Consider the following 25,330-nt stretch of genomic DNA (forward strand, 5'->3'; position numbering starts at 1 on the left):
TATTCCACAGACTCCAAATGACTCGGGTAGAAATACATTCACCCCATTTTACCCCTCTCTCCTAGGAGTACTATTACTAAATGCAAAGTGAATATAAAATTATTAAGGAAACCAGCAGAGATTGCAGATCATTGGTTGAGTATCAAGTCATAACTACAACAGGCCTAATAAAACCCAGAGATTTTACTTTTTATTTACAGCTCTAAAATTAGTTACACTTAATTATTAGAAATCATGTAATCAGGGCAGCCCCGGTGGCGCAGCGGTTTGGCGCCGCCTGCAGCCCAGGGCATGATCTTGGAGATCCTGGATCGAGTCCCACGTCAGGCTCTCTGCATGGAGCCTGCTTCTCCCTCTGCCTGTGTCTCTGCTACTCTCTCTCTCTCTGCATCTCTATGAATGAATAAATAAATAAAATCTTAAAAAAAAAATCACGTAATCAAATGTAACTATATATTCACTGACACTGAAGACCTCACCTTTAACAGCCTAGCTTATAACCCAAAACATGCCTGTAAACATTCTGAATTTTTTTAGCACTTTATAATCACACTATCAATTTAATATTACATACTGCCATGTTCTCATTGTTCTATAGGTGAATCTGGCATAATAAATGCCAGCTGATGGGGATCCCTGGGTGGTGCAGCGGTTTGGCGCCTGCCTTTGGCCCAGGGCGCGATCCTGGAGACCCGGGATCGAATCCCACGTCAGGCTCCCGGTGCATGGAGCCTGCTTCTCCCTCTGCCTGTGTCTCTGCCTCTCTCTCTCTCTCTGTGTGACTATCATAAATAAATAAAAATTAAAAAAAAAAAAATGCCAGCTGAATGAATATAAGGGCTAGGAGCACTAGAACAAACTTAAGAAAAAAAAAAAAACAACTTGTAGCCATCACTGAAGATTACAGTACAGAAGAACTGTAGCAAATACTTACATATGGTGCTTACTCTATGATGATGATTCATTCTTTTACACACTGGATATCAACTCCATTAATTCTCACCACCACCCTTTGAGGTAGAGAAATTATTCTCCCCATTCACAAATGAGGCTAAGGCACAGAGAGGTTAGTTCACACAGCCGGGAGGGGGTGAAGCCAGGAATGAAAATGCTGGCAACTCAAGCTCCAGAGTCCATGCTCTTAGCCACCATGCAATAATGACTCTCAAAAAGAGCACAGGAGGAAGCAGGATTAATTATAGTGACTACTTGATTTTTACTTTAAGAACTGTAAAGTATAAAAGAAAAAGTGAAAAAAAGTTTCAAAATGCCAAGATTCAGCACAGACACACCTCAGATGCTAGCCACATTTGCCTTAGGAATCCAAGAGTTACATGTTTGTTGAAACTAAAAGTATAAAACTGAGTGCATTATAGTCAGGTGTTACTGGCCCCAAGCTGGGTGATCTATGGGTGTGTTAATCTTATCTACCCAGTCTAGACCCTTTCCTTTGCTGTGCTATATAGGGCCAAGAGCACCAGACTCAGGCTTAGGGGAAGCACAAGAGCACATATAAAGAGCCTAAGACTTGCTCAAAGAATGGAAGCTTTATGTTAAATTTCCTGGTGACTAATAATGCTCAAAAAATTTTACAAGTATCTATCCATATCCATTTTATGCTATGTAAAATTCTACTCTAATATTTAAATGGATCAACCATGACTGATAAACTTCTTAAAAGGCAAATAACATTTAAGGGAATAGTAAAAAACCTCTGGTTAATTTCAAAAGAAGTAGGCAGGAATACACTGGTGTTTTTGGCCCTTTTGTAGCCTTGCTGGAAAAGACAGTAAAATATTCAGAAACAAAGCTAACCTACAATAAATAGAAAATCAAATGCCAAACTAAATTTATTTGGCTAAAGAAAAGTGAACTGTAAGAAAAATAAGTGCAGTCTAGATTTTGCACATAGAGGGAAAAGACCCTGAGATTACCAATTGTGTATCGCGATCCTTATATAGATACTGAAAACAACGGTATTAGTAAAACTCAGACTGGATTAATTTACAGTTTAAACTTGATCTAAATATTACCCTTGAATTTTGGCTATACTTATACTGAAGGAACAAATTCTGACAACTTAAGAAACTAAAGCAGCTAAATGTTGACAAAATGGTTAAAAGCTAACAGTTTCATGTAGAGGGTTTCTAGTTTACTAAGTCCAACTTTTTAATAAAGTAAGGGTAACAGGTCATTAAAATCTCAAAGATTCATTAAATTTCTAGTAATAAAGACAAAATGAAACAAATTTACTGAAAATAGCCATTTTCCCTTTGCCCTCCTGTTTTACATTTTTTTTTTTAACCACAAGTAGACAAGATTAACTGGATAGTACAACTGACTTTTTAAGAAGAATATTAAAATTATATCTTTAAACCTGTTGAAGAATTATAATTCAAAGTAAGCTTGGCCATTGGAGCATTATAAATCTGTGATGTTCTCACCACCGACACCATGTGACTAATTTCTCATAAAAAAACAACTAAGAAATGGCACTAAAAAAATTTTTTTCCTTGACACCTTCTGCAGATTTTGGTTAATACACTGAGACTCCAAACATGTAAAAAATTTACCGTATATTATAAAAGAGCAAAATCATGTGGTAGCTATAAAAATATAATGCATAAAGAAACACAGCTTCTCCCAAAAAAGAGGTTAAGAATTTAGAAGATATTGGAAGTGCTGCATTTGAGGTCCATTCAATTTTACCCACTCATTTTAGGGTCATTAAAGCATCAGGGCAATGAACTTGGGTATAATTTAATTAGGAATACTGAAAGCCAGATTTACTTGCTGCGTTTACCTTCATTCTGGACACCATGATTACAAATCCCACAATCACAGAAATGAAAACACATTTTTTCCTGATTGATGTTTTACTATGCAGGAAAACAAAACAAAAACCAAACAAGGAATATATTCCATTTCAGTCTTCATGGTTCAAGTAAAAAAAGTTCTCATAACTCAGGTACACACTTTGGCCAACCCAAGTTTTAGCTTTATCATATTTTAAAAATTCATGTATAAAAAATAAGTATCAGTTCAAAATATAGATTATTTTAAGAGACTGCAGAAAATATAAAAATAATTAAGTTTGGTGGAAATGTTAAAACTGCCTGAAATTCAGAAGATGTATCATATCAAACATTATTGTTAGGTACAACTGCACTCAGGGCTATCTTGTTTTACTATTTATGTTTAGACCAGAAGTACTCAACGTGGATCTCTTAATTTACGTTACTAAGAGGGGCCCTTAAAGTGCTCCATTTCCTCTGCCTGGCACTCCCCAAAACTCTCCTGGTCCTACTGCCCCCATCCTTCAAAGCAGCATAATGGGCAGCCATTCTAGAATTTTTGAGTTTTTGGAAATTATTCCTTTAAGGGATTAAAAATCTTTAAGAATTACTGGTTCAGATATACATGCCTCATAACAGTCTAGATTGTTTCAAAATGAAATCAAACTGTATTTAAATTTTTATATTTAATTTAGACCTTAAATTTATCATTAAAATCCAGTATCTTGATGAAAGTAGGAAAATAGTATCAGTATCACCTGTTTGTCTCAAATACAAGTACAGTGAGTAATAATGGGAATGACAACATCACAGAAATAGCACTTGTATATATTTGCCCAAATTGAATTAACTCTCTAAATTCAAGGTGTACGGCAGGTTGAATATTTGATCTTAGTGACTTACGCTACTAGTTTGCTTAAACACTGAAGGAGGCATTTTTCTCTACTCACAGTCTTTTTATGTATGCATATGCTCATCTATAAATAGTTTTCCCTTCATGTTTAGTATCTAATCACTAAATATGTATATCTCAAATTAGTCTATGTGACCCTGTGTTCTTCTCTTCAGAAGCATCAGTAATACATTTGGCCAACAGTTTGAAACATGAACTGTAATTAACATAGCATATAATCTTGACAATCTGAAAAGAGTCCCAAATACTTTTTTGAAATGTTAACATTAGAAAAAAACAAAACTACAATTGTCAGCTCTATTTCCTGAAAATTCAGTTGAGGTAACCTCTGCAAGTCACAGCTCCACACTTGCACACAGTTCTGACCCTCTTTTTGGCTGGGCTGTGGTCAACAGAATCTGAAGATATATCTCCAGAACCTGATCACATAGAAAAAGAAATACAGAAGAAAGAGTTAAGACAATTCAGAAGGAAGTTCAAATTTTCTATCAGTTTTAAGTAAATGTGAATATTCAGAGACAAATCATTATGAATTATCTTTTGAAAGGATGGTGTGAGCTAGTAAGAGATAAACACATATGCTATTAGCCCATATTAATAAGACTAGCTTGGAAATGATGGAACTTACTAGGAAAAATCCAATACATAATCACTCAATTTCACACTTTATTAAAGGCCTTAAAGCTAGGCTAAATAGCAACAAGCTGTACTTAACACTTAGAAAAAAACAGTCACAATGAAGCAAATAAAAGTACCATTAAAAAAAAAAAAAAAAGCCAAATCCGAGTAGGACTGGACTAAGTTAATGTATGATTTAAATCAGATTTTCAGCCTTTTGAATATACATCTCTTGGTAAATATTCAGGAATGTATGCCTTACAATTTTAAAATACAAGTAATACTGAGAAAAGATGTATAATAAGCTTTCGTAATGGGAATTATGAAAAAAGCAGGTGGCAATGTGGTATAGAGAAAAGAACATTACTCAGCTCAAGGTCATGCAGACCTGGATTCTAGTTTTACCTCTGTGAGATTAGTTTATGACCTTGAGTAAAATGACAAATTTAGCCTCATTTTTTTTCTCCTTTTTAATATCTGCTTGGTTCAGATCTTTTGGTTCAGGTTTTTTTGATTAGATTCTTTGTACCGAAACAACTGAACACCAATCAAACTACTTGAAAACCATACCTTTCATTTGATAATCAAAAGTGAGCTCTTCTCCAGCATTTATAGTTCTTGTGGAAAATAATGCTATTCGGGGAAGACGGGTATCAAGGTTGTCAATGAAAACATTGAACACCTGAAGATTTGGGTCACACTAAAAAGGAACATTAGAACCCATTTAAGTAAAAAAGACATGAACCTTCTCTTCTACTTGCCATATAAAATACTTAATTTCCCAGACTTGTATTTTTTAAAGTTCTATTAGGAATTACATTGTTTATTGTTTAGAGGTCTTTGAGGCATGCAAATTAAAAAATACTGTTTTCACTTACAGAAAATCTTAAACACAACACTAGCAAAAATGATAAATCCACATATATTCACCCTGCAGCTACAACAATTACTAACATTTTTACCAATCCTGTTTCATTTAGTCTCAACCTTTTAACTTTTCTGTCATGATAACATTATCATTTAGCCTGTATGTAGTTCAGTAAGGCATAAAGAAATAGAATAAGTCAGCATTATACAACTCAGATTCCATACTGTATGGGGTTTTATTGCTTTAACTTCTGTTTGGAACTAATATTTTAAGAATTCTACATTAAGTTCTGGACAATGCAGGAAGAAACATCTAGTGAATCATACTAAGAAATCAAAATAAGTGTTTACTTGTCCTTGAATAGACTATTTCCAGAGTATCTCAAATTTACCATTAAGAAAAAAAATTAAAGCAAAATAAGTAAAATTTATCTGCTGGCACTTAGTAGGTACCCAGTAACTATTCACCTCTTATTTTTAGAAATAGTTTATAGAATTTAAAATTCTACAGTTAAGGTTCTAGCTGTAGTCTAAGATCTTTTCAAACATGAATTAAAAATACTAACTTGTAATTTAGAAAAATGGCCCTAAAAACTTATTCTACAAATTCTTAAATTTTATAAACAGCTTAACATGTTTACATTTTAAGAAAATACAGCTATCTTTAGTTGCAATCCTAAAATTCAGCTGTTAACTTCTGTAAGAAACTTCTACAGTTGCATGTGATTCTTCACCTTTCCACCTCTTAATTCCTCCACTCACTTCTTCCTCCATATGAAGATAAAACCTTACAAAGTTTTGAAAAGATTAGATGAAATACATAAAATCTCTTGCAAAATGCCTGGTATTTGGTAGTCACCTCAATGAATTTTCCAAATACAGCAATAATACCACAACCTAACTGAAGAGTTCTTTGTATTAAAATGCTTTGGAGGGACGCCTGGGTGCTCAGCGGTTGAGCATCTTGCCTTCCGCTCAGGGCATGATCCCAGAGTTCCAGGATCGAATCCCAAATCGGGCTCCCTGCATGGAGCCTGCTTTTTCCTCTGTCTGTGTCACTGCCCCCACCCCCATCTCATGAATAAACAAAATTAAAAAAAAATGCTTTGGAATTATTAAAAGGGTAAGTAACTTAAATACTCCTCAACTATGGACAAATCGTTAAAAACAGTACTAAGTTGATTAGTCCTGTCTATTCTTTAAGTATCACTTACACTGTGATTAACAAAATGAGAGACATTTCCGTATCGGGCTGCATCCACTGTGAATTCATCAGATTCATAATCCAGATCAAAGAGATATGTGATTCCCTTGTTGTCATATAACTGTCCCCGTCTTTCAGCTTCTTCGCTTGTGATTACCTAAAAAGAAGAAACTATAGTATATTATATAGCTATTGTTGAATTGAACACTCACCTATAAATCTATTATTAATTTATTAATGCCTTAACAACAAAGGTTTAGAAAGTAAGAAATTGAGGTGTCTTTAAAACAAATATTCAGGGGTGCCTGGATGGTTCAGATGGTTGGGCATCCGCGTTTGGTTCAAGTCATGATCTCTAGATCCTGGGATAGAGCCCCATGTTGGGCTCCCAGCTCAGGTGGGAGTCTGCTTCTCCCTCTGCCTCTCCTCCTGCTTGTGCGCGCTCTCTCTCTTGCTCTCAAATGAGTAAATAAAAAAATGTTAAAAAAAAATAAATATTTACACAAACTACTCTACAAGAGCTGAATGGAAAGATGTGGGAAACTAAGGGCAGAAATGACTGCAAAAGAGTCAAGGCTGTTTAGACAGGCATTGGGACAACCCACAATTAACAAATTAAGACAGTATTACTTTCATTCTTATTTATTCAGATGTTCAAAAAGCTACCCAAGTATAGCTTTCTGTAGGATATAATGGAATATAAAGGGATAAATTTACAAGTAAAGATAGTCTTAAAAACCTTATTTTTCCTGTAATTAATCTGTGCAGTTATAAATGGAAATTTGTTACAAATACAGAATTTGCAGCCAACTGTATGGGAAGTAGTTTTGTAAAGTAGGCTCTTTTCATGTAATTCTGTAGCTCAAAACTCTCATGTACAGTTCTGTTCTAAGAACATAGCTTTACCAGATGCCTGAGTTAAACCAAAAACATCTAAAGTGATTGTCGGTGTCAACCAGATTTACAAATCTGATTATACAAGATCTAGTATCCCTAAGAGAGATTTACAATAATCTGCCCTTGTCTAAATACTGAAGGCTTGAAACACTTCCAATCTCAGAATTCTAGATGAATACAGATAATTATATGTGACCTAATTCCACATAACTTTAAAATGTCAGATGTGACAACCTGAGATACATAGTCACACTTTTATTTTCCAGTCAGCGTAATCCTTCACTCAGTTTGAGGAAGTGTAGCATAGGGGAAAAGTGCACTCATTTTGGAGCCTTGGTTTTGAATCCTGGCTCCTCTTCACTTCAATGTGACCTTGTGCAAGTTGAATTCTCTGTGCCTGTTTCCTCATCTATAGTAATGGAGATAATACTACCCCAGAGTTATTGAGACGATTAAGGAGTTAAAACAAAAGGTACTTAGAATAGTATGTGGTACATGCTAAATACTACTTTTTCATATATTCAAATTATATGTATAAAAATAAATTAGCTCAGTCTTTGGTAACTTAGAGAATAGTCTCTGAGCTACAAAGAATTTGGATTTTCTTGTGGATGCAATAAATGCTCTTAGGTATATTTTACATTTGTTCGGAAAACATTTGTCTACAGTATCTCTCATGTTGATACAATACTGAATTTGGCCAACTACACACTTAACCATATTTAGTCAAATGGATGGATTATAATCTAAACGTTTTTAAAGTTAGCATGTGTGTAGATCTGATTTTTTTCTTAGGACTTTTGTGTAAAATAGTTGCCATATTTTACAATTTCAATGACTATGTGTGGGTTTTTTTGTTTTTGTTTTTTTTGGAATGGGTGCTTTTGAAAGAGGACTGTTTATCATTATATCTATTTTTGTTCACATACAAGTCTGTATTTCTAATTATGCCAGTGAACCCTTCTCTCAAACCCAAAATTTTTACACACTTGCAAATAGTAATATAAAATTGTACCAATATTTGTTACTAAGGTAAAAAAAAAAAAGCATAAACCTCCCACACCCATTATTTAAGTTGAACATACCTCTCCAACATATTCCATGACAAAACTCATTCTTTTTATCTTCACAAGGGTTTTTACACCCCAGCCACAGCCATTACTAGTTCGAAAGATGCAAAGTGAATACTGGGTGCCTTTTTGTACAATCCTATTAGGACAATCGGGTCCACATTGACACCTCGAGTTGCATTCATAAATGGGGGTACCAGGTGGGATTTTAATTTGCTGGTTTTTATTATAAGCCAAAAGAACTCCAGCTTCAGCAGGACAACATTTCTCAAAGAAGCAATCTGTACATGAACAACCAAAGGTAGCTTCATTGACTAAGCTGATTCCAGGAGCTGGTTTGTATTCATTAATATAGTAGAAGTCTGAAGGTGGGCCCTCTAAGTCAACAGTATTTTCGACAAAAATCATTCCTTTATGATTCTTTCTTCTGTTGAGTTCATCTTGCCATCTCTGCAGAGCTATCCTCTGTTTAGCCTTCTTTACAATGTATTCAGCAATGGCAGGTTTCAGAGCTTTGTTATTGTCTTTTAGAGATATTGCTTTGCCTTTCTTTACCTGAGATAAATAATTATGCTTGTCATTAGAGAACTGCTGAAGTAGTAATGGGCACTTGAGATTTTGCAAAGGTTCCCAAGTATTTGTAGAATCTGGCCATCCTTTCCATTTTACAAGATAATATTCCATATCCTTAAAATATAAAAGAAAATTGCAATCAGATTATGACAGTCCTAATTACTTAAAGTAATATCTTGAAGGGTAAGGTAGCCATTATCATTCTCCTTAATAAAGTTCAGAATACACTGAGTCAGAGGTTTTCTTTATACTACATAAAATATATACAGAATTTAGTTTAGTATGTTTGAACACAGGTAAAGAATTGCACCTCGGAGATAAGAGTACTGAAATTCAATGGTATTTATCTTGATCATGGAAACAGGTAGTCTCAAAACTAACAATTTATGACCTACATTAGTACTTGACATGACCAGCACAGATGTAGGCATCCTCTAAGTAGGGAATTTTAATATTTTACATTGGATATAAGGCAAGTTCTACTTCTCAATATCATGGGGCACACAGCCCTTAGATGTTCTAGAAACTCAATGTTCAATACAAACATTCCTAGCTGCCATGTAGCTACTGAGCATCTGAAATCTGGCTAGTCCAAATTGAGATGTGCTTTAAGTACAATATACATTGAGTTCAAACAATAAACAAAAAAATAACATATTTAACATTTGAAAAATACTGATTACTGAAATATTTTGCTTTTATTGGATGAAATCTTTTTTTTTTTTTAATTTAAAATCATCTCTATGAGCAATGTGGGGCTCAAACTCACAATCCCAAGACTAAGAGTCACACACTCTACCGACTAAGCCAGCCAGGTGCCCCTGATTAAAAATATTACTGAAAGCAATCTCACTGGTTTCATTTCACTTGTTTAATGTGATTACTAGAAAATTTAAAATTACATCTATGTAGCTTATATTGTTTCTATTGGACATAACTATTCCAGAGAATTCTTACTTTAGACTCACGCATGAATGGATTAGGTAGCAGCTACCAAAGAGCAAACATTTTGATTTATCCCTTTGACTGCTGTTGTGGCCACCATGGTAACTAGAATTTTGCCTTCCTACCCCAATGAGTCAATGAGGTTCTCCTCCCTTAAAATAAGGGAATTCCATGTTAAGTTTCTCTTTAAAAACGTAGTCAAGTGTGTAATAAAATAAAAAAATTCTAAAGCCCTTCAATTTTTTCTTTGTCCTCTGGAATAACATATATCCACATTCTAAAATATAAAAGTGATTAAACTGTATTCTACAGTTTTTAGTATTTTAAATCAGATATAGATTAAAACCTTAACTGGGATACATTTGCTTTTCCCTAAAGTTTTTAACAAAGTTTTTATTATAAAGTAAGGATGTAATAGTAAAACAAGTGTGATTTTTTTCTTAGGACTTTTGTGTAAAATAGTTGCCATATTTTACAATTTCAATGACTATGTGTGGGTTTTTTTGTTTTTGTTTTTTTTGGAATGGGTGCTTTTGAAAGAGGACTGTTTATCATTATATCTATTTTTGTTCACATACAAGTCTGTATTTCTAATTATGCCAGTGAACCCTTCTCTCAAACCCAAAATTTTTACACACTTGCAAATAGTAATATAAAATTGTACCAATATTTGTTACTAAGGTAAAAAAAAAAAAGCATAAACCTCCCACACCCATTATTTAAGTTGAACATACCTCTCCAACATATTCCATGACAAAACTCATTCTTTTAATCTTCACAAGGGTTTTTACACCCAGCCACAGCCATTACTAGTTCGAAAGATGCAATTTATTAATGCCAAATAACCTGGAAGACTTAGGAAATGTTGCTGAGGCACAAATTAGGGGGAGGTACCCTGAGGCAGCTTTGCTGAAGTCACTTAGCCAGTAAGTTTTATTTTCTCTCCACCGATGAATCTCAATGTTTCAGTATAGTCTACTCAAAGCAATACTGCTTGTGAATTAAAAGAACTATTCTTTATCAAAAACAGTCAAAATATGCATTACCTATTCAAAAATATGGTTAAATTAAGGTGTGAAGATATGCACAAAAATTGTACTTTTGTGGAAATACATATTGTGATTTCAGTGGAAAAAAAGGAAAAGCTTAGTCATATATTTAAGTGTTAAACTGGCTGACTAAAGTAACAGATTTCTTCCTCCTGTCAGGTTACTACAATTTAGGATTTACATTAGTAGATATCTGGCTCAACAATAATGTGATCCACGTGGCAGTATCTAACATATCTAGTTTACTTCTTAACTAAGGAAGTTTTTAATTTTTCTGACTTGGGAATAAAGCAATTCAACTCTAGTCCTCTTTTTTTCTACAACAGTTTTTCCTATCATAACCCTGGATTATGCCAAAAGTTGTCAGCAAATAATGAAAGAAACAATAACACTGGCTTCAAATCAAATGATTAAGCTAAATTATCATTCAGCAGAACTAGTAACACCATGCCTCTGAAGTCAGCTTCCAAAGTAATATGTATTGTTTAGTTATGAGCCAGCTGCATTATTAGTGACTAAATTTTGTATGTTAATCCCATTGGTATCTACTTAATTTATGGCTAGTAAAGATGTTTATAAAACATGAGTGCGGGATCCCTGGGTGGCGCAGCGGTTTGGCGCCTGCCTTTGGCCCAGGGCGTGATCCTGGAGACCCGGGATCGAATCCCACATCGGGCTCCCGGTGCATGGAGCCTGCTTCTCCCTCTCCCCCCCCCCCCCCTGTGACTATCATAAATAAATAAAAATAAAAAAAATAAAAAAATAAAACATGAGTGCCTTTGGCAAAATAGTATCGAAATACTAGTAATATCTCTACTTGATAGACTTATTTTAGTAAATGTATTTTACTTTTAAATCCAAAACTATTCCCATTTTGAGAAGTTGATAATTTTACACAGAAAAATTAGTTTGGCTTAACAGACTTAGTTAATTCAATATGCTAAAAATCTCAAATAAAAGCCCAAAAGTTCCTAAGCCTCATAGATGTCAGTATCTTCTGATATGCAATCAACTCTTGATTACCCATAGAAATGGAGTATGATTGTAAAAATAATCCATCAATCACTCCTGTATAATTTAGAATGCATCATAAGATTTTTTTCTTAAAGACATTTCCCCCCACTATGCATGGCTTAGGTTAAAATTCATTCAAATATTTTAGTTAAGTAAATATTTTACTTATTTAAAATAAGTACATGAAAGTTCAGCCACTAGGGGGTGTGAAGAGATATAAGGTAGGGCTAACCTTTAGGAGTTAAAAAAAAAAAAAATCTCACTGGGAAAAGAGGCAATAATATGTACAGTAAGCAGCAATGCAAGGCGGTACAATTTTAAATGGCAAAACAAGACAATAAATACCTAGAATATAAAGAGGGAAATTAATATAGTCAGAAAGGAGTACAGAGAAAGCAGAACAAAGTAAACTGTGAGAAGCCCATATGGTTTGTTGGGTAGGGAACAAACAGGGCAGGCAGGATGAAAAACACCAGCAAAAGCTTGGAGCTAAGATTTGTATGAAGTATCCAGAAAACAGTGAAGAGATGGATCTGGCTAGGTATAAAGTTCAGAATATTGAAGCAAGAAATTCAACTGTAATGGCAAGGCAAGAGCAAATTTCAGCTTTGAACGCTCAACAGAGGCATTTGAACTTTTTTGTAGGCCAATGGTTTTTACAATTCTTAGAAACCACGGTGTTTCTGCGGGAAGCTTCATTACATACACATACATTTAATTCCACCTTGTTCATTAGGAACAATTTACCAGTCTTCTAATTGCCAAGCCAACGACTCTTCTTCAGTCCTCCTGATACTTCACTTAGGCTTTGATACCACCTTTTTCTCTTCACTATTGTTCCTTTTCTGCCTTCTTTGGTGAGACTACTTACTGCATCGCTGCCCATCACTTAATGCAGATACTCGGGCTCTGTTCTTGCCCCTTTTCACACCAAATGTTTATCCCTTTTGAGAATCTAAAGAAAACTATGGACCTTCCCCTAACAAAAGTCACATATGTCGTATTTTGGATAATGGAGACTGTTTGGATTCCAGAAGTTAATTCTTGCTCTCTGGGCAATCTTATCACTCTAGTGGTGTTAACATATGCTAATGACTTCCAAAACTTCATCCCTATATAACTTCAATTCCCCACCCCACATATCCAATAACTTACTGGATGTCCAATAGGTTCTTAAATCCACCTATCTCCATGGAACTTCCTAAATGGATTTTTGTTTCCCATGGTAATTTTACCATCTACCCAGTCACAGAGTCACAAACTAGGAGCTCAATCTAGATTCTTCTCAACCCATCAGGTTTCTTCAGATACTTGTTCCTGTCCATCTCTATTACCATAGCCCTAGTTACTTCAGGCCTTCAATTCTTCCTGGGATTATTACATTAACCTCCTAACTGGTTTCCCTGCCTCTAGTCTGACAATACTCCACTTTACCTTTACTAAAGTTTTCTTATAAAAATAAGAAATCCACAATACCAATCATTCTATTACTTTCTTGCTTAAAAATTTTAATGGCTCCCCCATAACCTAAAGAATGAAGTTCAAACTTCCTATTACAAAAAGATCATTCTTGGGACACCTGGGTGGCTCAGTGGTTGAGCGTCTGCCTTTGGCTCAGGGCCTAATCCCGGATTCCCAGGATGGACTTGTCCCACATCGGACTCCTTGCATGGAGCCTGCTTCTCCTCCCTCTGCCTGTGTCTGGCCTCTCGTTCTGTGTCTCTCATGAATAAATACATAAAAGCTAAAAAAAAAAAAAAAAAAAAAATACATAAAAGCTTTAAAAAATAATAAAAAGATCATTCTTGATTGTCATTCTTGATGTCTCTCTGGCACAGTCTTCCATTATGGCCCCATTCATACACCACCCTCTAGCAATACTGAACTGTGGCTGCTAGTACTTGAACATGCCAGGCCTTTTCACTCCTTTCTGCTTTGTTCACAAAGTTCTAATTACAATGACCTCTTCCATTTCCATAATGAACTTATTTTGGTCTCATCTTTTATTTGTGAAAAAAAGCTACTCATTTTTATAAGTCAGCTCAAATGTCACCTACCCTGTGAAGTCTTTCTTGCCTCTCTTATCCAAGGAGAGCTGATCACTGCCAACCCCTTGTGTTCCCACTTCCAAACTTAACCAGAGACGGAGGGGGATGAAATCTTATACTTCATAGCCCCCAAACCAAGCACAATGGCCTACTTTATCTTTGGCTTTGACTACATGTTTCTGAATGCCAAAACAAAAAACAGGACTATCAACATGCATGCAATATATAAAAAGAAAAATCACAAATAATAGTAACTTTATGGATCTTTAAAAGAAACACAAGCTGTTAAATTTAATCTGGATAGTAATTCATGTTTTTTTTCAATATTTGTTCTGTCATCTGCTGTCTACAGCCACTAAGTGGTAGCAAGCACAAAAACTTAAAGAAATATATATAGTTAATTTTTCCTCCAAGTTTTAAAAACATATTTAGTATTGGTGGTAAAACAGCCTGCATTTAATTATGAAAACACTAGTGTCTGTGGAAGGTCACTGGATTTTCAGGCCAGTAACTTACCAAGTAGCAATTCTCAGACCTGGGCTAGTGGTCCAAGATAGACACAACTGAGCAACATGACCCTGGAAAAGCCCTTTCTTGGAGTTCTGTTTTCTTCATCTCTAAAATACAGATTTTAGTCAAGTGATTTCCATGTTACCCCAGTTCTTAACAAATTATTCTAAGTGCAATCAGTCTTTTAGGAATAGTAATCTACTGTTTGATGTGGATGATTCTATCAGACGTGCCATGCACTGCAGTGGCAGTTCTAGAGACACAGAACTACCTGGAAACTTTATGAAGCCAAACTGTGGTAAGATTTCTTTCTTAATATTTGCTTACTAAGGGAGAAGCCTTACCATGTGCATGGGGGGTTCTGGTTCTTTTCAGTTTTGTCACAAGTTTTCCTGTATGAAAGTTCAACATGACAAGAACATGGTGCAGAAGAATCCTACAGCACTGACACTATTACAGTTTGTTCAAATGGACTTGAACGTGAACTCAAGACAGTAAGAGCCTTGTTGTTCTTCCAGTGAGCATTTGTGCCACTTCCCACGCTGGCTGTTTCAGAACTCTCCCACTTTGTTCAAGGGCACTATCCCGCTACCTCCCCCATTGTTTTCAGTAGCACTAGACCTCTGTTCCTAATATAGAGAGAAAAACAGGAGCTTCCTTAATTTTTACCCTTCCATGAACATATAACTAGAGAAAAAGTGGAGCAGATACAAGAGATGTACTTCCTCCATCAATTGTCCCACCTCTCCTATCTCTCAGGTTCTCCCTATTTGTTCTCACTGGCATTTAAACCTCCTTCATTTTTTAAACGCAAAATCAGACCAAACCTTCAAGATATAAATGCTGGACTATGTAAGGAATTTCAAAAAGATATGATAAATTACTAAAAGTTGAGAGATGGGAGACTAAGGTCACGGCGGGGGTGGGGTAAGATTTCTTTTCAGTATAAGAACATTCAAGTTTTCTAACCTTCAATTTTTAAAATAACAGGCATATACTACCTATTCAGATTTGTTAATAAAGTATAAAATTATAAACGCCCTTTAAACCTACATAGCCATTTCTCCCTTTCTTCAAACATAGAATTCTTCAAAGCATTGTCCACACTACTTGACTCTACCTTCTAATTTGTTCAGTTTATTCTACTTTGGCTTCTTCTACACTACTTTCTTCTACACTACTTGACTCTACCTTCTAATTTGTTCAGTTTATTCTACTTTGGCTTCTTCTTCTGAGAACAGCAAGTGTCTGGATGCACAGACACTGCTCTAAGAGCATCAATGACCCTTCCACTGTTCAATCCAATGGGTCCTTTCTGGTTCTTCTCTGATCTATTGGCCTCTTCTTTATTTTGCTGACATTATTTCTCCCTCAGGCTTCATGACTCATTTTTCCAGAGTTTCATCCCACCTTTGGCCAGTTTGTCTGTTTTTTTGATAGTTCTTTGAGTGAGAACTCCCTACCCCATTTCCCATACCACTCATCAGTCCTTGTTCTCTTCTTACATTTCTTTTGCTTGAATTACTGCAATACCCTTTACCACTTTCGAACCATTCATGGCACAATAGCCAGAATACCATCTTCAAGACATTCACCTCATTATGTCACTCCTCTGCTCAAAACTACTAGGTGTTTCCCTACTGTCCTTAAGTCCAAATTCTTTTCCTGTACTGTAGGGAACTGTACTTTCTGGTCCTCTACATCTTTCTAGCCTCCTTTCAATCCCTCTTGCTATGTTCCACTCACATTTTCTATTCCTTGAAGAAGTCAGGCTCTCTTCTGCCTCAGGACCCTTCCCTACTTCTCTTCCCATCCTTTAGGACTGAGTTGAAACACCATTTCTCACAAACGGCTGCCTAGTTTCTCCAGAAGTTACATCGTTCTGTTACATTAGTCCTTACCTAAACTGTAAGGTTTTCTACCCTCACTGAAGGATCCACTCTATGTATCAGTGGATAGAATGACCTCTGTGTCATTCAATGCTGAGATCCCTAGTGTTTAGGACATAATCCTAGAGATGGGAGATGGCAATAAAAAGCTGCTGAGTTCATTAAGGGGTGACCGTATTCACTCCCAGAACTTTGTTATATTTTCTATGTTTCCAGTTTTCACTCTTGACTTAGAGCCACATTCTCAACTATCTCTCCTGGTCATCTTATAGTTAAATGTTCTCAACCTTCTGCAAACCCAACCCGGTCCTCCTATCCTAATCCTCCTATATTGCTGAATCTTGGGGAGCAGTATTATCTTTACTGCTACAAGTCAGAAACCCATGTTTTCAAAGATGTGGATCCCTCCCCAATCCCAACCACTAAACCATATACTTGTACATTTAATAACCATAATTAAAAAAAAAAATCACCTATTTCTTTTCACCTCCTTTGCTACTTTAGTTTAAGCACTATCATTTCTTGCCCAGATTACTGCAACAGTCTTTCAGAATGTTTAAATTGTGTATCACTCCCCTCCCCGTCAATCCACCTTCCTCACTGCAGAAAGAAAATTCTGAACTAAATATCTGATTGTATCATTTTCTGAAACCTTTTAAATGATCCCCTTTTGCTGTAGAATGATGTGGAAGTTTCTTCATTCCTCTCTCATTCTTTCCCACTCCCATATTCTAGCACTCCATTCTCTTAAAACCATGAGTTACAGTGTACCTGTCTTTTTCAGGCCTCAGTGGGACCTCCCCTCTTCTGAACAGCTTTCTGTGACGTAGCCCAGTGCACCTCCCACAGATATATAATCAAGTCTGCCAGTGCACTTATTATACTATACTACAATGAATGGTTTATCTGTCAATCTTTCCAGCAGGCTGATTAATCTTTATTTTTCCCAGAGCCTAACACAGTACCTGACACACAGAAGAAATTCCTATGTTCACTGAGTGAGACTAGAGAAACATGACACGGGAGCTATTAGTCAACAGATTGCTGCTGTAATCTAAGTATGAAGCTAAAAAGGTCTAGTCTACTGGTGACTGTGTGAGGATTAGAAAAAATCACTGATGCAAAAGCCAATTAAATTAATTAACCACTAACTAAATACCCATTACGTACTTGATAGAGACTACAGTAATACATAGTCCTGGCCCTAAATGGTTGACAATTTAGCAGAGGAGGTATGAAACCAAGCTATAAAAGAGTCAAAGTTCTAGAATAACAAAAACAGTGCTTTTTAAGTCCTGACTATAAATTAATTTTAGGGACATGGGGGAGGGAAGAAGGCTCAAAAATAGTGGTAGCCTTTCAGCTAACTTTCCAGACCAAAGAGAATTCTGTCAAGGAGAGAAGGGAAACAACAGTATTCCAAAGAGGGAACTGGATGAGAACAGCAAAAGGGCACAGAGGTGCATAATATGTTTAAGGAATTAGAATATAAGCTTTATCTGTATTTAAACTATGTTCTCAATGCTTAGAAGACTGCCCAGCTCATAGCAGGTGCTCATTAAATCTTAGCTAAATGAAAGAATTTACAAGTATTTCCGTGTGCATAAAAAATAGGATATGTGACCAGTGATAAAGCTGGGAAGGTAGTTGGTTCCCAGATAATAAAGAACCTCAGCACAAAGGATCTCAGCTTAGATTGGTAGACAAGCCATTGAGAGGTCTACAGCAAGGCCCTAATGCAACCATAAGTGTGTTTTAGAAACTTCTATTGTGGCTTTGAAGAATATGGTATTGAAACAGTCTCTTATGAGCTAAGTGGAGGGGTACACACGAGAAAAGAACACAGATCTTTATATGATCTTTATCCTGCCCTAAACATGAGAGGGCAGAGAGAGAAAAGATAGAGATACGCTGGAATAATACTGGGCTATAGATTAAATAACCTGCACTGGAAATAAGAAAGGAGGGATACAAGTGGTATATTGAGGATCTAAGTGTGCAAGTAGGGGTGCTTATTCCAAAACAAGAAACCAAAAGGATTGATGAGAAGGACCAAGGGGAAACCAAGGAGCAAAAGCTATCTAAAACCTAACTACAATACTCAGAATCCTGCATAAGAATAATGGTAGCTCCTTCAATGTAAGCACAGATCCCGAGGTAACTAACTCTGTGAGAGTACAGCAAGAATGAACAGGAAAACACAAATAGAGACAGAGATAATATAATCTGACAACCTATTAGAGGATAGGTAGGAAGGAAGAATTAAAAATGTATGAACTTGGGATGCCTGGGTGGCTCAGTGGTTGAGCGTCTACCTTTGGCTCAGGGTGTGATCCCCGTCTAGGGATCGAGTCCTACATCAGGCTCCCTGTGAGGAACCTGCTTCTCCCTCTGCCTATGTCTCTGCCCCTCTCTCTCTCTCTCTCTCTCTCTCTCTCTGCGTGTCTCTCATGAGTAAATAAAATCTTAAAAAAAAAAAAAAGTATGAACTTACAAGGTTAGGTATCTGGAGGTATTATGGTTAGCTTAGATAGGGAACACCAGACCAGGAAGCAGATGTGAGGGAGGAAAGCAGGTACAGTTTTGAATATGGTGAATTTGGGAACCTGTAGTGTTCAGTTCAAAATGAATCCATAAAGAGATCAATGCCTCACAAAGACTTGGCAGTCATGAGTCAAACAGACAGAAGTAGAAACCACTGGGAAAGAGGTCATCTACAGAGCCACTTTAAATGAGTAGAGGGTCAAGGATAGAGTTGTGAAGGTTACCTACATTTCAGAGGAAGGACAGATAAGAGACAGCAAAGGCGATTCAGAAAGAGTAGGAGGAAAGTGGAAAAAGGAAGGGATATAGAGATGAATAACAGTGTCAGAAAACACTTCTACAATATCACAGATCAGTTTCTGTTGTAAGCATTTATCTTTATCAATGCATTTAATGTTAATCATAACCCTATGAGATGGGTACTATGACTATCCTCATTCTATATTTGAATAAATGGGAAGACTGAGAGGCTAAGTAATTTGCTAAAAGTCACTCAACTAATAAAGAGTAGAGACGGAGTATGAACATAGGCACTCTTCATAGACAAGAATATTTCAAAGAAGAGAGAGAGGCCAACAGTGTCAGATATTCCTAAGAAGGGAATGGAAGAGCAGCCTGGGTGGCTCAGCAGTTTAGCACCTGCCTTCAGCCTCGGGCGTGATCCTGGAATCCTGGGATCGAGTCCCACATTGGGCTCCCTGCATGGAGCCTGCTGCTCCTCCCTCTGCCTCTGCCTCTCTCTCTCTCTCTCTAAAGAATAAATAAATAAAATCTTAAAAAAAAAAAAAAAGAAGAAGGGGATAGAAGTAGGTCACTGATAGGGGCATGGATCATAATAAAGTGGGTTAAAAAGTTTCTCTCCCAGGAGAAAACTTTTACAAATGTAAAATAATACAAATGTATCTCATGAGGGACTATCTAGCAAATATAAAGAACTATTACAATTCAATAATTAAAAAACAATTTAAAAAATGAGCAAAGCCTCAGAATGAACAGTTCTCCAAAGATATACAAAAAGCACATGAAAAGATGCTCAGCATCATTAGCCATCAGAGAAATGCAAATCAAAACCTTAAGGAGGTACTACTCCATAGCCACTAGGACAGTGGTAATCAGAGTCAGGTAGCAACATGTGTTGGTAAGGAGGTAAAAAAACAGAAACACTAGTAACACTGCTAGTGGGAATGTCCCTTTGGAAAAATCTGGCAGTTCCTCCAATGGTTAAACAAAGAGAAATTGTATGACCCAGCAATTCAACTCCTAGGTATACATCCAAACATGTTCACACAAAAACCTCTGATGAACGTTCATAACATTTATAATATCCCCCAAACAGAAAAACCCAAATGTCCAAGTGACAAATAAATTAAGTAAATGTGCTATATCCCTGTAATGGAATAGTTGTCAATAAAAAGGAATGATGCAACACTGACAAACCTTGGAAACACCATGCTAAGTGAAAGAAACCAATCACAAAGAACCACATACATATTATACGATTCTATTTATGAATCCAAATAGGCAATCTAGAGAGACAAAGAGTAGATTAGTGGTTAGCTAGTGCTAGTGGGGGAAGGAGATTGGGGAGGTTTGGGGAGTGATGGCTGGGTGGTGAGGACTTTCTTCCTGGCATAATGAAAACATGCAATCATCACCACAGTCAACTTTAGAATAATTCTGAGAGCATGCTAAGAGCTCTGAATTGTACACTTTAAATTAGTGAACTGTACGGTATATGAATTACATCTTGACAAAGCTGTTTTAAAAACTTAATGGGAATGAAGTAGAAGACCGGAAATGCTTGAGTGGGGAGGCAAGGTCAAAGAAAGACTGGGGAAGCGGTGAGTAGGTTTTACTGCCTGAGACAAGTCAGTGGAAAAAGAAAGCTAAAAAATAAATAAGTAAGTAAATAAATAAAGTACCACAGATTAAACAAAGTCCTTCCAGGGATGGACAGGAAGAAAAAGGAAAAACAGTAACAGCAAAGATACAGGTAACTGGTGTAAAGGTTAAGTTGAAAGTTCATACTTGAAGGATCCTATCTGCCACTGAAGAGATCTGTGGCTGAATATGAAGGTGAAGGACAGCGTGAGAAGTCCAGAAAAGTAGTAAGTCGGAAAATGCTGACAAGAAAGGGAAAAGTAACAGATAAAAACCTCATGTAGAACTGAACGGAACGAGACTAGAAATAAGCTTTAATGGTGTCAATACGTGTGATTATAGGATAATATTGGCTAGTTTGGTGAGGCCACAGTTAATACAGAGATGGCAGATGACTGGGCTGTTTTGTGGTTGAAGGCTGTTGAAGAGTGCAGGTGAAATGCCTGAACATAAAATCCCACTGAGTGAGGAAGGCAGTTATATGAAAAGATGATGGATGTTTCAAAGGAAGAATTGGATTTAATGACTGAATCGATATGGAAGATGAAGGAGGAGGATTCCTAATTCATTTGTCTGGAAGAACTGACAAATAAATGACCAAAAAAGAATTCTTGGAGAGGTCTGGAGAGGCAGCAGGCTACAGAAAGATGAATTACTCAAAAATATATCATAAGGTTTAGAATGGAGAAGGTTCTTAGGAAAACAACCCTGTCATTTTAAAGAGAAATAGGAATCAAGTGAGGCTCAGAGAAGTTACAGGACTTTGATGAAAGCTACAAAGTATCAATCAAAGATTAGAAATGACTCTGAACTGCAGGCCATTCTATTACACCACTGAACCTCACTAATATTGGAGTTTGACATGATGCAGGACATACAAATGGTGATGCTTCCTGAGGAGATCCAATAGCACTAAAACTGGGTTTGAATTTCTAGGTTTATTTCAGGTGATAGTGGGGAAATATGATACAGGAACAAAATGAATGACAGGAGAAGCCAATAGGAGATAAAACATTTGCTCTGGTAATCCACATGGAGATAATCAAGAGTTGGATGTAGAATGATATAAGCACCTTAAAATAATATAAGAACATTTAATGCTTCAAAATCCTCTCAATGTTACTTGGCAATATAGATGATAGGACATATAAATTTATTATGGCTTAGAATTTTTAACATTAAGAAGAACTTTGCTTACTTTTAAGGTTCTTTTTATGTTACAGAAATATGAAATACTGAGTTGAAGTCTGATTAGGTCTCTTTTAAGGAGCTAGATATTTGCCTTACCTTTACTACCTTGTAGTCACACAAGTATTCCACCTCATAATTGTTTAGATTCCTTTTGGTGATTCCAATCGATTTACATGTGAGTTTTTCTTTTCTACATAATTCCTGAAGAGTATCAAGTGAAACTAGGCAAGGCACACACCAAGCTACAATAAGAAAATAGAATTCTTTACTAATGAAGTAGCTACTCAATTAAAACAAAAAGGAAAAACTTAAGACCTCTATATCCCCACCCTTCAACTGGCAAATTTACAGGACTGAAAATTCATATGACAAGAAACCATTTATGTGTCTTCAAGAAAAAATTAAGCATTAAAGAACTATTTTGGTAAATTGGTCTTCTTGGATTTTCTCATGGGTCTCTATCCTACTACGCTTAACTAGTATCAATTAATTTCTACTGAGCCACCTGAATGAAAAGTTTCATGTTTGTAAGCTTTCTTAAAATTACATATAGATGCAAAGGTCAACAAAGACAATGTTTTTACCTTTTCCATTATATTCTACATAGAATATAGCTACTGTTTTAATAAAATGTAGAGCTCTAAGACAAACTTATACATCAATTACACACCCTACTTTTCCCATTCTGGAATCCTGCATGAAATTTTAACTCCATTTATTATGTTGCCTATGCTGTACTGTATTGTTAAAGATAAATAAGCCCAGGAGTTATAATAAATAATGGAGAATTTATTTTCATAACTCATTTCCTATCTTGTTTTTAAAGCCAAGATTTACAAAACAGAGTACTTAATTTACATAATCCACATACCACACTTAAAACCAGACACACTCGTAATTAACCTTACAGGAGCCACTAACTAAATGTGCTGCCAAAGATTTTATTCTCAAAATTCTGGAAACAGTATGCTACCATATGGCATGTAAAATATGTTAACACAAACTGGTGTTTAGCGATATGTAATAAACTTGGTTTTATGGCTAGTGTTGTGGTAATAAGCACTCCAGAGAATCAAGGGTCCTCTGCCCCAGCCTTTGCTAGGGTACCCAGCGACAGGACTTTGGGGAGATTTCAATCTTTACGGATTTCAGGTTCCAGTGGGAGGAAAAAAAAAGCGAGGGTGGATGCAGAGTGCAATTAACCAAACAAAATCTATCGGTAAACTCCAGCTTTGCTTGGTAGCTCTCGCAGGTGATTGTGGTAACCTTTTGTTTTGCGGTGATTTCCAAGGAAGAGAGAACACAGCTGCTCTTACCACATCCTTCCCTCGCTCTCCCCAACTCTCACAGGGGCTTCATTGTCAGAAACCTTGAGGCACGATTTCCATCACCCCCGCTTCCCACAAAAGATTCATAATGCCAGACCAAGAAAATGAAAGGTATTTTCTCCCACCCCCCCCCCCCCCCCCCAAAAAAAAATCTTGAGAGACTGCTTACTCTGAAGTGGTGGTTTGGGGATAGGAAAGCGCTAGAACGGAGATGACCACTTCAGTGTCTTCCACTTAAAAACAAAAACTTCAGGATGTTTTGTGTAGAGTGACCCTCCTCATGGCGATCGCGTGCAAGGGAGCTTCCTCTTGGGTATCGACCCAAGGTGTGCATGTCTGTCGTCCCTACCGTTCTGATCTAGTTTATGTAACTTGACGTTCAAGACAACCTTCGACGGAAATGCTATTTTTTTTTTTTTTGAGAAGAAAAGGGAAAAAAAAAAAAAAAAGGAACACAAAAATCCGCAAACCCTTTGGTAACCATTCCAGTGATCTACAGGAATGTAGAAAAATACTTCATTTGCAAGATTAAACATTTCATTACCAATGCAAAAAAAAAAAAAACCCACCTTACGCTAGGTTCACACAAAAGCCCTCGTGGAAGGTAAGTTTGGGGATAATTGAGTTCATAATCTAGGGAGTGGTGCCAGCAAACGCCTTTAAATTCTAGAACGCCTTGAAAATTCCAGTTTTCCCGAGGGTGCGCGCGACGGACACAGACACACACACACACGCGCAACCACCTAATTCTCCGGCGTCCACAGAGATACCACGCGGGGTCCCGGGGGTATGGAAATTACCGTAAGCCAGAGGCTACGTCTCCCAACACCCGCGAACTGGGCTCTATTCTGCGACGGGGAAGCGACCGTCGCTCGCAGAGCGTCCGACCCGGGGAGTGGGCCCGCTTATTTGTTTAGCGTTGGTGCTTCAGCCTCCATCCCGGTCTCCCCTCGGGCCCCGAGGTCACACACACCACCGGGTACTTCCTGCTTCCCAGTCCAAAAGGCAGCCCGAACACGGCACGTCCCGCCCAAACCCCCACAAAGGAGCAAACCGCGCGCGCCCACAGCCCCCCCCACTTCCGGGGATTACCGGGAGCCGCGGCGGCCGCCCGAATACCTCCACACGGCGGCGACCAGGCGCGGAGCGGCCCCGGGCCCAACGGGCAGCGGGGGCTGGGCCACGGAGTCCACGGAGCCCGCGGGATCTCCGCCGAGCGGCAGGCAGCCGACCTCGCGGCAGGGCGCGAGGGCCGTGCCCGGCGGAAGCGGGGCGCAGGAGGAAACTGCGGGGAGCGGGCGGGCCGGGCCTCGAGAAGGGTCAGGGGCCGGGGGACGGGGGACGCCCACGGGGCGCCTGTGGGGCCCGAGGTGTCAGCGGGGCAAGAGGCGGCGTCTCGCCGTGTCGCGCTCTGGCGGGCCTGCGGGTCCCGGCCCCGCTTCCCGGGCCTCGGGAGTTTGCCTGGAGAACGGGGGACAGTGAGGGGAGCCGCTCTCCAGCCCTCACCTCGTCGCGCCTCGGCCCCGGCCGCCGCCATCTTAAGGAGCTTGCATTCAAACTGGCGCGGTCACACGGGATAGCTCAGCTGGCCCGACGCCCCGCCCCCGCCTCCGCCCCCGCCCCCGCCCGGCCGGCGCCGGAGTCTGGGGGCTCGGGCTGGGGGGCTGGAACCCGCGACGCGCTCTGACGTCATTGACGTCTGACGTCTCACGTCCCATCCCGACGCGCGGGAGGGCGCGGGAGCCGCGAGGCGTAGAGGCGCCGGGAACCCGGGCGCTCCTCTGGGTTAGCGGCGGGCCTCCCTGATTCGCGCGCGCACCGGGCCTTCCCACGCTTTTTCGTTGCTCCACGTCAGCGCTGCTTGTATGTTGTGCAAAATCCGTGACGCAGAGCGGAGCCATGTGGTGCGGCGTAGTTTTACCTCCCCGGTCCTGGGCCTGGGCCTCAGCTACCTGAGCCCAGCTAACCATTGTTTTCCTTCCACGCTACGCCCT

General features: G+C 38.1%; 1 protein-coding gene across 7 annotated transcripts; it reads right to left on the reverse strand.

Annotated features, from left to right (window-relative positions):
* Window positions 1-1,192: 1,192 nt before the first annotated feature.
* Window positions 1,193-25,021, reverse strand: SUV39H2 (SUV39H2 histone lysine methyltransferase). 7 transcript variants are annotated; one of them, XM_072749458.1, is made up of 6 exons: window positions 24,429-24,968; window positions 22,105-22,250; window positions 8,380-9,051; window positions 6,408-6,554; window positions 4,897-5,026; window positions 1,193-4,127 (listed from the first exon to the last, which is right to left on the reverse strand). In XM_072749458.1, the coding sequence occupies exons 1-6, from the start codon at window positions 24,871-24,873 to the stop codon at window positions 4,021-4,023; spliced, it is 1,647 nt and encodes a 548-aa protein (XP_072605559.1). In that variant the 5' UTR covers window positions 24,874-24,968; the 3' UTR covers window positions 1,193-4,020. The 7 variants fall into 7 exon arrangements, with proteins under 7 accessions (XP_072605559.1, XP_072605560.1, XP_072605562.1 ...); XM_072749459.1 differs by having other exon boundaries at window positions 24,843-24,948; XM_072749461.1 differs by lacking the exon at window positions 24,429-24,968 and adding an exon at window positions 24,137-24,386.
* Window positions 25,022-25,330: the final 309 nt, after the last annotated feature.

This window comes from Vulpes vulpes, chromosome 2 (assembly GCF_048418805.1).
Source record: "Vulpes vulpes isolate BD-2025 chromosome 2, VulVul3, whole genome shotgun sequence".
Taxonomy (NCBI): domain Eukaryota; kingdom Metazoa; phylum Chordata; class Mammalia; order Carnivora; family Canidae; genus Vulpes; species Vulpes vulpes.

What these genes read in the sequence shown, in the direction of transcription:
- SUV39H2 (XM_072749458.1), bottom strand. Translation starts at nt 24,873, where the DNA reads ATGGCGGCGGCCGGGGCCGAGGCGCGACGAGGTGAGGGCTGGAGAGCG. An exon ending in GTGACTACAAGGTAGTAAAG is followed by an intron (nt 9,052 to 22,104) that starts GTAAGGCAAATA and finishes TTATATTTTAAG; the next exon opens with GATATGGAATATTATCTTGT. An exon ending in TTTTGATTATCAAATGAAAG is followed by an intron (nt 4,128 to 4,896) that starts GTATGGTTTTCA and finishes CTATGTGATCAG; the next exon opens with GTTCTGGAGATATATCTTCA.